The sequence below is a fragment of the Stegodyphus dumicola genome, chromosome 10, assembly GCF_044657685.1.
Source record: "Stegodyphus dumicola isolate Sdum_Otavi_A_Nest chromosome 10, ASM4465768v1".
In the NCBI taxonomy this organism is placed as follows: Eukaryota; Metazoa; Arthropoda; class Arachnida; order Araneae; family Eresidae; genus Stegodyphus; species Stegodyphus dumicola.
In genome coordinates, this window is record NC_140777.1 from 120,229,573 (window position 1) to 120,243,451 (window position 13,879).

Sequence of the window (13,879 nt, forward strand, 5' to 3'; positions counted from 1 at the left end):
TTTGAGTTAGAGAAAAGAAGGGCTAGAAAACAGTGAAGGCAAATTTTTCAGTTACATAAAATAGTAAAGCTATGCATTTTTAAAAGATGTAATTAACATAATTTACATTCTAATTTATGAGATGTAATTTTTGAAGATATTACATTATAATTTTGGGGGAAGTGCAAAATCATCCACTTCTTGGCGCATTTTTAAGAATTGCACATACTCGGTATCCATGTACACATCGACCTATTTTCACTTTAAAAAAAATCCCAAAATTGCACAAAAATGGCAATGAGCACTCCCTTGACTTTATCTGTGTACACATCGACCTATTTTCACTTAAAGAGTAAATTAAAATTGACAAAATTCCAATTCTTACTCTTGTAAAAGGTGCCAAACAAATAAGTGGGCGATTCTGCACTTTATGATTCTGCACTTATTCTATGATTTTGTTATTAAAAAACACTTTGAAAAATATGCCTGACGAATATGCACTTGTTATTTGCATCAGTAATAGAATTTAATTCTTGTAAACTTTGAGTGAGAAACTTTGTTCTTAAGCTAAACTAACAGCTTTCAATTTTTGATTTTTCAGTATATAAAGACTGAATATAAGACATTATGTGAGATGTTGGAGCCAGTTATTAGTGTTAGAGCAAAGGTATGTCTCTTTTTGTTATTTTGGTAGCTAAAATATTTTCAAAAATCGCTTTATTTCTAGTGGTTAATTTTTTTCTTTTCTTTGCAGGAGGATGTTGCTACGACCCTCATAAATGTTATGCAGAAAGAAAATATGGCCAAAGAATTCCTTGCTGAACTCGTTATGTCAGACATAGAAAAAATCGGTATTATCAATAAACATAAAATTTAACTATGATTTCATAGTTCTCCATTATCATCTTTTCATAATTTCTCAAGTTTCACCAAATTATTTGCTCATGTATTGCCCAAAAAGCAAAGTAGTTGAATAAGGTTATTGGTTACTTTTGATTGAATCTATAAAACATTGATATAGCTTGCTATTCTTGTTTCATTTTTAATATATTTCATTTGTTTCTGCAGTTACTTTACAAACAATTTTTGAAAATTTCAAAGCTAAAAATAATCATATATTTTTTGTTTTAATTGCCAGTGAGATATTTTAACTCTATGATCAGTGTTTTCGCAGACAGAAAGAAAGAAGCTGTTTTTCAGTTCAGTTTTTAAATATATGGAAGGATTTTATTAGTGAAAAAATTAAAAACTAAGTGCAGGTTAATTTAGTTTAAAGGACTTTTTTTTAAAAATTACATGTACATAATTTTATTTTAATAAATATTTGTAATTTTTGATTACCTTCTAAAAAGTATTTGCATTTAGTTATATCAATTTTAAGATTCTTAGTCTGTATTGCGTCTTAATAATTTTCCTTTATGTATTTATTTGGTATGTGTCTCCATTTTTACTTTAAATATTCTAATTTTTAGGTGATCTTCATCTGACTTTCAGAGGAAATTCTCTTGCAACTAAAGCTACAGAAGCTTACATGAAATTGTTAGGTGACAAAGTAAGTTCATTTCTTTGAATGATTTTACATCATTTCATTCATTATTTTTTTTTTATCACATGGAGTAACTGTCCTTTCTCTTTCATTGCAGAGATACATTTTTGTAAATAATTTAGTAACATTAAAAGATATTATTTTAAGCAATCAATTATTTCTTGAAGTTATTGAACTATGTGTAAATACTGCAAGTTTTCTTTACTTTTTTAATGTGTATGAAAAAAAGGTTCTCTTATTTATAGGAACCAAATTCAGAAATGTATATATACGTGTATACACGTGTATGTAAGTGCATATATGTGTGTGTATGCACGCACATACATATATACTTGCATATACGAACAGATACATCCAAACATACATATGTACATTTTTTAATCCGGTCCCGATGACAGAAGAGTACCAAAGCAAGTTCTATTTTACTTATATAGTTTTATTATTCTGGTCCTAATTTATCATTATGTACTTACAGTATTTGCAAGATACTCTTGGAGTTTTTCTGCGAATGGTTTTGGACTCAAATGATGATTGTGAGGTCAGTTTTTTTATCATTTGATAGTGTTTATTTGTGTATTCAGCCTTTATTAACTTATATGAGATTACTGGTTTTGTTTACGAAATAATTTTTTGTAAAATATTTTTTTGAAGCATTCAAAATGTTTTCTTCTGTTAAATTTTGCATTTCTATAATAATATCTCTATATGTAAACTGTTTGTGTAACAAAAAACCTTGTTATAAGCAGTTGATGTTGCATTTGCAACAAATCCCTAAAGTTACTAAATTATTCAATTAAATAATTGTGAAAATGTAAAAGTTTTCTTTCATTAAAAACCTTTCTTTCTTATTGTTGAGCTCCTGTGAATTAAATTTTCTTGTTTACTTGGTTTATTTTAGGTTGACCCTATGAAAGTTACAAATAATGCTACCCTCCTGCGACAGCAGTCACATCTGATGACTTTCGTTGAAATGGTTTGGGTGAAAATAATAAATTCAGCTTCTAATTTCCCTAAGTAAGCCACTTAATCATATTATTTTTAATATTTTTTAAAACATAATGTTAAGTATATGTGGAGAAAACATGAATAAATTACTGATGTTCTCATAACTTTTTAATGATCTACAGTGAACTTCGGGAAGTATTTTATGAATGTCGTAAAAGGCTGACTGCTGCTGGGAAAGATGAGCTATGTGATAATCTGATAAGTGCTTCAATTTTCCTAAGATTCTTGTGCCCTGCAATTTTATCACCCAGTCTTTTCAATTTATCTCAAGGTGATTTTTTTAAAATTTGTTTTGTTATGTAACTTATATTCCTTCAATTTTAATTTAAACAGTAAGCATTCTGAATTACAATCATAGAATTAAGAAAGACTATAATGTAATTTGTGTTTTTGTACACAAGGAATAAAGTTTATTCTACCTTCAAGAACTGTGTTAAAATTCTGAATGAATATATTATTCTAAATTAGATTAATACTTTTTTTTTTTTTTTTTTTCCAGAGTATCCTCAAGGTAAATCTGCAAGAAATTTGACTCTGGTTGCAAAAACCATTCAGACATTAGCCAACTTCACCAGGTATAATTTAAATTTTAGTTTTTGAAGCTTTCATTTGTAAGTTTTTTAAGATTTAATAACGAGTTAATTCAAGTTTTTCTTATAGACTTATACATTTTAATGTTAAAGAAAATATAAGTAAAAGTTGTTTTCGATTGAAAATGGAATTTATTATTTTTACATGTTTGTAGTATTATTTTAGTGCTAGCCAGTATGTCATTACATGATTTCTTTCAAAATGAGGAAAACTCAAATTTTGACATGAGTAGTTCTTTTTTATAAATGATATACCAATATAGTGAAAAAACAGTTCTTTTTTATTAGAATAACTATTTATTGGTATATCATTTATCAAAAGTGAATCTACATTATATGGCATAGTGTTAATTCACTTGTAGATATATAATGCAAAATATTTCTAATACCTGTCAAAAGGTGGTTGTCTTCTCAGTCATACATTTTGAAAATCTTAAATTTACTGAATGAAAATAATTGACGCTGCTGCAGTCAAGCAAATGACCTCAAATAAGAGATTTAACTGATTAAATATATTTTTTATTAGGTGAAAAATAAGTTGTTTATATATGTATATTGCTATTTCAATGCAAGGCAGAATTATCAAATTATTCTTTTAACATGATTTAAGCATTTTAAGTCTTGTTTCAATTAATAATACACATTTGTACACTAATGTGATGTTGATTAACATAAAATATTTGTTATAAAGATTAGGTATAATATTGGAATATTTTCATTTTCTTACATCTTTTATGAATATTAACAGTATTAAAAATGCATTAAAATATAGAACTGATAACTAGTACTGATCTTCTGTAAGTGTATCTGATAGCTTTATGAATTGCAGAGTTATACATTTAAAAATTATAAGAAATTGCAAAATATTTATTTTGCATTTATTTTTTGTCTTAGTCTGTGGGGAAAAAATGAACTAGCAGCTAGAATTATGGGATCGCAAATTGTTTCGTGTAAAAATCTAAAGAAACGTGTTTGATTCTACTTCTTTTGAAATAATTGATTGTTTCGATTTGATTTTTAATTGTAGATTTAAATAAAATTACTTTCAGTTCAGTTAGTATGCCATTAGTTCTTATTTCTAAATGTATTAAGGTTTATTTATTATTTTTATGATACTGTTTTTGCATTCTGTAATAGTTTGTAGATCTGAAAATAAATGTTACAGAAAGTTTTGTTTTATTGTGCTTGTTACTAATATTAAGTGAAATCTAAAATGAGTCTAAATTTGTCCACTTTTTTTTCATTTGTAGGTTTGGTGGTAAGGAGAGCTTTATGGAATTCATGAATGGTTTTGTTGAAAGAGAATGGAGTACAATGAAAGCATTTTTAAGACAGATATCTGTAAGTAGGATTGACAGTTTTGAAGCCGTTATAATTTTATTGAAAATTGTGATAAAAAAGGTTGTAACTTGTAAATAAACAATATTGTGGCCCCGCTGGGTGGCAGAATTTAAGGGAGGTAAATTCTTTTAGAATTTAGAGAAACAATCCAAGCAAGAAAATTAATAGATAACAGAATCTTTAAAATTTAGGAAGGAGCTTGGCAGCAGAATTTCGGACCCACAAACTGCATCGGGCTGCAAAATGTCAACTGCCCGCTCTGGATATAAGCCATAAGTATAACTGGTAATTTATTTATTGGAATTGTAATAACCCTGATGCTTGTGTGGGAAATAGCTATTAAGTGTAATAAATAACTAAAATAATATAATTCGTATTTAACGTTGTCAGCATGCAATAGATGAAAGAAAATATTTATTGGAATATGTCTTGCCAATCTCATGATACATTGCTAATAGTTTACAGCGAACACTAGCTAAGCTTTATGATGACAGCCACAAATTTGAAGGTTTTTTTGGAAAGGAAATTTTCCAGTTAATGGAATTTTGAAGAAGTGGTGATAAATGAAGGTGATGGTAATGAGTTTTTTTCTTGTGATGTCAGTGTCCTAAAGATCAGTCAACTAATAGACAGTAAAATCTGTAGTATGGTTCTAAATCCAGAAAATATTGTTATAGATAGTGACAAAAGTGATAGAGAAGTTGTTGAGAATGAAAAAATTTCGTCAGGGGATATTTAGAGGCAGTTCTTGATGTTGCAATTACATGACTTAAATAATGGAGCTTTATAACTGAGCAAGAAATTATGTCAATCTGTGGAATTAAAGAGAAAGTATTAGCACAAAAAAGAGGGGAAGAAAATTGAACAACTTGCATCAAAAGAAATATTTGAATAAAAGAAAAAAAAGTATTGATTTTTTTTTTCAAATTTTGATTCTTGCAAGATCATAAATGCTTCATTATTTCATATCTTTAATTTTATTACTTATACATGTTGTCTTATTTGATTTAAACTTATGATCTAATATCCCAAAAAATCCCAAATGAGGATCTTGAAATTTATTTTGCATTTGTTGTTATTTGTTTAAGAACTGAATTGTAATATTAGTTTTTTTTTTTTTTTTTTTTTTTTTTAAAGAGTCCTCCTACCAAAGAATTTAATAAACGGAATGAATTTGATGGATATATTGACATAGGGAAGGAACTTGCAATTTTCCATAATTTAATGACTGAAAATTTGCCTAGAGTCAATCAGAAGGTAAAAAAGCAAAAGCTATTGTTTTAATTGATAATGAAAGCACTTGAAAATTCTACATAACCTTGTTAAAAATTGATTAGTCATTCATTCTTTTTTTCATTTACAGTGTTATTATAATCATATTGATACATTACAACAAATACTTGATGGCATTTCTGCTGCTTTGGGGCATACTTCTGTTTCCAAAAATAATTTGACACCATCCTCAAGTTCAAATAACTGTCACACGGACCATAATAGCAATTCTATCAACAATGAGAATTTGACTCATAAAATGACCGAGCATACAAGTCTGAAAAATTCTCAGCGTGAAATTGTGCAAACTTATATTATGAACAGTGTACGAAATAGACGTATGGAAGTTGACTATCATTCCTTGACTACTGTGAACCAAAAAGCGACATCTCCAGTGACACCTTTGAACCGGCCTTCTACCCTTCCTCGGTAAGTAGAATCTTAATGTGAGCTATTTCTATGTATTGAATTTTGGGGAGGAAAAAGAAAAACATATATACCTTATAACTGACTCCTATTTAGAATTCATTGTTTAAACCAGTGGTCTCAAGCTGGTGCCCCCCTAAATAATTTTTGATGGCCCATGAACATGTTTTCCATAAATTATTTAACGTTAACTGTACAAGAATTCTAAGAAATTTTTGTGATTTTAATGATTTGGAAATCAGGTGTATTTTATTTTACTTTCATTCACTATATGCGCAAAATTCTCGATATGATCTATATCCATAGTATTTAGGGGCTTACTTTTTTCAGTTATATTAATGTCGAGTAATTCATTGAAATGCTTAAACTAGCTAATCTAATAAAAAATCTATCTCCCTTTTATTTGTACACTGAAAGTTTTCTTATATGTATCATAAAACCACAGCAAAAGAAAGATTTTGGAAACCATAAAAAATTATTAATATTAAATAATAATTCTGATTATGCAAAATTGAAAGATAGCTCTAAATGTTTAAATTTGCTGTCTCATTGGCTGATGGCACACCAAATTGTGTGATGAAATGAACTGAAAAGAGGTGGCATTATCCGTTACAAAACTAATAACTAAGTAACAAAATTCAGTTGTTCGCCAGTTACGACAATACCGAGTTTTCATTATAAGCAACCTAAAATATCATTTTAAGATAAATGTTAAACTTTTTTTCATATAGACACATTTCAAAACGAGTAATTAGTAAGCATTACAGCAGATACCATTTTATGTTATTGAGATACTATTATTAATTTGCTGAAGTCTACCCTGTCTGTACACAGAAACATGGAAAATACATCACTTTTTGTGATTAACAAGGTGTTTAATGTTATCAGAATATTATAAAATAAGTTTTTGAAATAAATTCTCTATATATAATCAAATGACTAAAAGTAAATTTTAAAAATTTCCAAATGACTAAAAAATGTCATTAAGTAAGGGATTAAGTCATCAAACTGTTTGATTTTTATTTTAGTCAACCAATTAAAATTAGATGCCTTCTTTTTTTTTTTTTTTTTAAGTTTGGTGCATTTTTTGAATTGCTTTTTATGATTCTGAGGCAATCGGACATAGCTCTGTCTTCTTCAGATAGAAGATATATGCCAGTGGCTTTCTGAAACAATTGTAATAAACTTTCTAAAGAACATAAAAGATAAAATCGGTAAATTTCCTATAACTGCTGATATAAGAGTGTCCTGTGAGTATTAAGATTAGGGGCACAATATGGGTCAAATAATTTCCAGAAATGTTAGAAACAGTTCATAACTAAATTTTTGCATACAATCTACTGTTAATGATGTTTATTAGTTAAAATATTGTGAAGGTTAGTATTTAAGTTTCTTCTTATATATTAAATTAGTTAAAATTCATTGCTAATTTCCATTGTAGTGTTACCATTCGATTATCGTTATCAAAATGCACAAACATGATAACATTAAGTGGTACCTTCTGTACTATCATTTGAGCTTGAAAAATATTAATGAGATATTTGGCTGAAGATTATATGTCATTATTTTCTGCTAAATGATGCCTTAATTTTAAAATCATTGTTTTTAATATATTCCCTGTTGTGATAGTGACAATATACTATTTATATCTAAATGTGTAAAATTATTATAATCTGAATTATTTTCTTTTTTGCAGCAGTGCTTATTTGCTGGGAAGTGGAAGAAAAGCTGCTCCTGACCTGACAACCTCTGACGACTACGTACTTTGTAGTGCGTTTGATGCCGACAAGGGTCTCGTTTCTAACAGAAACAGTGTGGATAATGAAGAGGATCAGCAGTATCAGAAGGATTCTGTGTCACCTCGCCTCACAAAGTCTTGCATTTATGGGGAGATTAAGAGGGATGATTTTGGAACTCCTAATCACAGAATAAACATGTCCAATTATTGTGATAAAAAAACCTCAGATTCCAGTAGGCCTAAGAATGGCCCAATAGTGAATGGAATTTGTTCTAAAGTATCACCTCCAAGCAAAGATCGAAAAGAAGCACACAAACGAAATTTGCATTGTAATGGCCAATCTAGTGATGAAGCTGCCAACACATCAGGAGAAATGGAAGTTTCCAATCCCAAAGGCAGTCAAATCTCTATCAGCCAAGTAAGAATTATAGCATTTTCAATAATATGTAGAACATATCTTGAAAGTAATTTCCCACTTCTAGTTAGAATTCATTTTTGGAATACTGTGCATGCTTACATAATTCTCTTCCCTTTCCTCCTCTTTTTTGTGCTTATGCTTTTTTTATAGCTTGAAAATCAAAAAGGAAAAATTGCATAGTTATAAAACATTTCTGAAGGGGTGATAAAGAAAGAATTTATATAAATAAAAATTATAAGTTGCATTAAATATTAGCACTTTTGTCTTCAGTATTCATTTTCTAATATATTGTTATTCATATTTTGGACTGTGAGTGGAAACAGAATTTCTTATGAAGTTTAATTTTAAATTTGAAAGTTCTTATTATGGGTAAGGCCTTGTAATAATAAATTTTCGGAACTCACAAGGGGGAAAAATGAAGATTTCAGTTATTTTATTATCTTATTGTAATTAGTGACTAGAGGAAGAGAGAACTTACAGTGGGAGAGGAGGGGACATTGTATTGTTAATTGTGCTTTCTGGATGGAGAGGAATGCACAGTACTTCAATCTTCATTAACACTTTTGCTGGCAATCATGCATAGGTGCATTATGTAATATTATTATCTAATGCCTAGTCATGCACCGATATATAAGTATGTTAAGGCTTTGTTTTTATGTCAGTGGGCTTCTGGTGAAATTTTGTATAACCTACCTTGGCAGTGAATGTGTTAACATGGCTAATAGAAGTTCTTTGTGAACATCTGAAGATTTTATCTTCAAGGTATGCTATCTCAGAAATTCTTTACCAGTATCGGTTGCAGATTCAATCGCCAGAAAGTGCTTGCTGCCTTTATATTATGTTATCTTAATTTCCTTTTCTTTAGCTGTTGGGAAATGTATCTCAATAGTACTTTGATTAGGATTTTGAAAGGTTGTATGAAGGGCTTTAGATTGCACATGCAAATAATACTAATCTAAAAAATTCCAAAGACTTCTTATTCTTGTGGAGAAATTCACTGAATTCAGGATTTTAAATTGAAAATTATGCAAATAAATTGAATATTTCTAAGTGATATACAGCAGTGCTCCGCAACCTTTTCTCACCTGCGACGCACAAAAAATCTTTCTGGAATTTCGTGGCACACCAAAAGCTAATGTATATATGTATTGATTTATAAACAAAATTTACAATAAATTTTTGTTTTTAATTTGAAAAATATACAATTATAAAACCATAACATATTTATTTATATGCAATCATAATAATTATCAATGTGATACCTGCGCTTAAAAAAAGTTCTATATTTTTTAGTTCCAAGTTATCAAGGAAGTGCCGAAAAAATTCAAATGCTGACACACTTACAATCACACACACAACCACACAACAGTGAAATATCTAAAAACATTTAAAATAGACATTATTAAGGAAAAAAAATTGTCATTGTGTATTAAATACATGATAAAAAATTGCAAAATGTCAAATATATGTATTTGATTGCGGCACACCTATATCCTACTCATGGCACACTGGTTGCGGAGCACTGATATACAGTATGATAAATTATGGCAAAATGCAGTGAATTTATTCTAAGATAACTAACTACCATAGTTATAAGCGATTTTGGTCTTCTGTGGAAAGGTAAAATTCACTATTGATGTTTGTTTATTCTCCAAAATATTTCACTCATTAGTAGTAGTTTCCTATATTTAAATGGTAAAATCACAGCTTTCTCCTACTTTTAAATACTTAATATTTTAGTGAGTTTAGTTTTTTTATTCATTTAGTCACTTTTTTATGTAATTTTGTGATATTCTTGTTTTATATTAATTGAAAGGGAAATTCTATACTATGTGCTTAAATATTTAAGTGCAAATGAAGTTACTGATCAGTGACTTTTTAAAGTTTGAATTATTTCAGATCAGCAGTCAAACCCATTAAATATCAGCAATATTGCTGAATTCTGGAATTAATCATATTTTGACAAATAATTTTAATTTTAGAAAGCAGGCTTGAAGATGAAAAATGTATGGATTGAGTTAAATTTAGTCATTTAATTGTAAATGGATTAAAATGCATTTATAATAGTGTAAATTATTTGATATGTTATTATGAAGCATAATTGTAATTAAAAAAAAAAAAAAAACTTTTCTGTAGACAGATTTTAAATTCTTGTTACTGTAAAAAACAATATTCATTAGTTTAAACATTTTTCTGATGCTGAAATTATAGATGATAATATAAGAGTTAATGTTGAAAGAATTTTCTGGCAATTATGACATGTTCGTAGGGAATCTTTATTGACCATACTTGCAAGTTGTCCACCCTTCAGAATTATTAGTTGTATTTAAATATATCAGAGTCTAGATTGGACCCAAAAGAATTTAAAGTATTTATGGGATATCCTTAGTCTGGTTACTGGTCATGGATCATCCTTCTTTTAAAATTCATTTTCATTTTGATGCTAAATATTTTACTTAGATTTCTTTAACTATGTATTGAAAAGAATAAGACAAGACATATATTTATACAGAAAAGGGGAAATATATAAATTATAAAAATATCGAATACTTAAAATGTACTGTTTAGTTCCCCATTTTTTGCAGAAGGAAAAAATCCATTAAATTTTGAAAATAAAGAGTATGAAATTTAGTTGTAGACTTTTACATCACACAATGCTTGAAAACTCGCTGAAACATGTTCTTCAGTTATTCATACTATAGCATGAGCCATTTCATAGTTTCAGAGACATTGGCTATTAAAGAATATCAGAAAATTATTTTTTTTTTTTTTAAAAAAAAAAAGGTAGTTGCAGAATTGATGATGGCCTTTGATAGAAAACTATTTCTTATTTTGTATGATATATTACTGGATATGCATTTTCGATGTGTGTGCAATTTTTTTTCACTTCATTTCATCCACTTCAGAGAGTATGAAATTGGAGCTGAATTGGCCGAAGTATATGTGTAATGATGTATGGTTTTAGAAAAGGGTGGACATTTTTTTAATGTTGTTAAAATAATTTTTGTGATTACTTAGCATGCTTTCAAGAGTTTTTCTATAGATACAGTGGCTCCCAAAAGTGATTTTCATTAAAATAGGGCTCTATCCATTAATTAAAAGTAAACTTTCTGAATGAGATTTTAACAATAGGATCTATAATCTATTTGTAACAAAATTACATGAAATATTTTTTAAATATAGCAAAACTTTAAGAAATAAATAATAAAAAAATTTCAAACACTTTTATCTTACAAAAGTCTCTTCGTACACTGAAATATTTTTGGATAAAATCAAAATTAGAATTATCGTTTGCTGCTTTTTTTAATTTTTGCATTATGGTGGCATTTAAAAAATCGTTTGCTTTAATTTTTTATTGTTTACTTTATAATATTCTATTTATTATTGAAAAAATGGGTCTTAGTCATAAGGAAATTACAAACAGCATTCGAAAATTAATAATTTTTCACCATAGTAGTGCTAAATTAATTCGAAATATCACTAAATTGGTTAATTTATCCCATTCTACAGTGCAGTATGTTACAAAATGCTTTAAAGAAGAAAATTGTATTGAAAATAAGGTAAGAAAACGTCGAACGAGAAAGTTAACTAAACGTGATAAGAGATTTATTATTAGAAAATTTGTGAAAAACCCACGTTTGAGTGCTGTAAAAGTTTCTGCAGAATTTAATGCAAAGTTTTCTCTTTCAATTTCACCTGAAACTGTTCAACGAGTTCTCGGAGAAGCTGGTTACATGGGCGTTCTGCCCGTAAAAATTTTTTTGTTAGTGAGAAAAACAGAAAGCTTAAGCTTTCATTCACAAAATCAGTGATAAATACACCCGAAACGAAGTGGAATAATGTCCTATTTGCTGAAAGCAAATTTAACATTTTTGGTTCCAATGGTCGAATAACTGTATGGAGAAGAAAAAATGAGGAACTTCAGTCTAAGAACTTGGTTGGAACAGTTAAGCATAGCAGTGGAGGTATTTTTGTGTAGGGGTGCATGGCAGCATCAGGACTAGGTAATTTGGTATTTATTGATGGCATAATGAATCATTCTCTTTATTTAAATATTTTAAGAGACAATTTAAAATTATCAGCCCAAAATTTGGGTATTGGAAACAACTTTATTTTTAATCATGATAACAATCCTAAGCAGACGGGCTCTCAGCGTTCGTTCGCCTGTGGTGTGTCTATAATTGTCCACAGGTTTTGAAAACACCACCTCAGTCGCCAGATTTAAACCCCATAGAACACATTTAAAAAGAACTGGGGTTAAAGTATGAGTACGACATCAAAAGAAAAGCGAACCCAAAACAGTCATGATGGAAGAACGGATGAACATTGACACAAAAATTACAAAAAAAAAAAAAAAACCACTAATAAAATCTATTCCCAGAAGTTTAAAAGCTGTTGTGGGTGCTAAAGGATATCCTACTAAATATTAATTTAATGAAAAATGAAAATATTTACTAATATGTCAAGATTTTTTTTTGAAGCGTATAAAAACTTTTGTGAGATAAAATGTTTGTCATTTTTTTATTATTAATTTCTTTAAAATAAAGTTTCGCTATATTTTAAAAATATTTCATATAATTTTGTTACAAATAGATTATAGATCTTATTATTAAAATCTCATTCAGAAATTATACTTTTATTTAATGGATAGAGCCCTATTTCAATGAAATCATAAGTCTACGAACACTTTTGGGAGCCATTGTATGATCAGTGCTTTAATTTTTTTTTTTAATATTATTAAATGTCTTTTTCAGTTATCTAATGTTGCTTCATCTGGCTACCAGTCTTTCCCATACAGTCAGTCCAGTTCACCAGTAGATCCAGAGCTGCAACAAGATAAAGCACAGCCAACTACTGGAAATGGATCCAATCCTCCTCTGGCTTTCAATAATCCTATGTACCATTTTCCCACACCAAATACTGGCATCAGCTGGGATCGTTGCAATCGTCAGATGAGGAAGCATCTTCGTATCTCCCATCTTAGTTCTTTTAGCAGCCTTAGTGCTGAAGATATATCAGTGTTTGGGCCTAGTTCACTGGGTAAGAAAATGATGTTGCAGTACTTGTAGTATATTAAGAAATATGAAACCTGCCAGTATCAAAGTTCAAAGGTAATTTGTGATCCAACTCATCAAGTGTTGGTGGTTCTGGATATGGTCCTTGCTAGATTGACTAGCCTCAAGGATTTTTCGTGACATGTAATATAAATATTTGCTTTTCATATGTCTTCCATAAAACCATACCTTCCTCAAGTGCTGAAATGAGTGTTGATTTGATCACATACAAACCTTCTGTGCTTTGTTATAAGCAGTTAACTAGCCATCTGAGTGAGAATAACTAGAGTGTTTAAAATAGAATATGTTTTATCATTCCTGTTTTTGGGAGGATTGATAAATTTGATTTAAACTTGCTATTTAAGTAAAAGTTATATTCATTCAATTTTTATTCATGGTTTGAGTTTTAACAGAAAGAGTAATATTTCACACAAGATTTTATATCCTTAAGATGCAAGAAATCAGGTTTTCTGTAAGGGCATTCACTGAACTGAAAGCAGTTATGCTTTG

The 13,879-nt window shown here is 28.8% G+C and overlaps 1 protein-coding gene across 11 annotated transcripts in view; it reads left to right on the top strand.

Moving 5' to 3' along the window:
* The window catches only part of raskol (Ras GTPase-activating protein raskol), a 730,597-nt gene that overhangs the window by 704,635 nt on the left and 12,083 nt on the right, over positions 1-13,879 (top strand). For 10 of the 11 annotated variants that reach the window (XM_085825452.1, XM_085825454.1, XM_085825455.1 and 7 more), the window contains 12 exons: positions 581-646; positions 734-830; positions 1,452-1,531; positions 2,001-2,063; positions 2,424-2,539; positions 2,653-2,801; positions 3,030-3,105; positions 4,371-4,461; positions 5,599-5,718; positions 5,825-6,162; positions 7,856-8,315; positions 13,070-13,355. In XM_085825452.1, coding sequence (XP_085681578.1) covers positions 581-646; positions 734-830; positions 1,452-1,531; positions 2,001-2,063; positions 2,424-2,539; positions 2,653-2,801; positions 3,030-3,105; positions 4,371-4,461; positions 5,599-5,718; positions 5,825-6,162; positions 7,856-8,315; positions 13,070-13,355 — 1,942 coding nt within the window. The remainder of the gene's footprint in view (positions 1-580; positions 647-733; positions 831-1,451; positions 1,532-2,000; positions 2,064-2,423; positions 2,540-2,652; positions 2,802-3,029; positions 3,106-4,370; positions 4,462-5,598; positions 5,719-5,824; positions 6,163-7,855; positions 8,316-13,069; positions 13,356-13,879) is intronic. The other variant, XM_085825453.1, reaches the window with a different exon arrangement.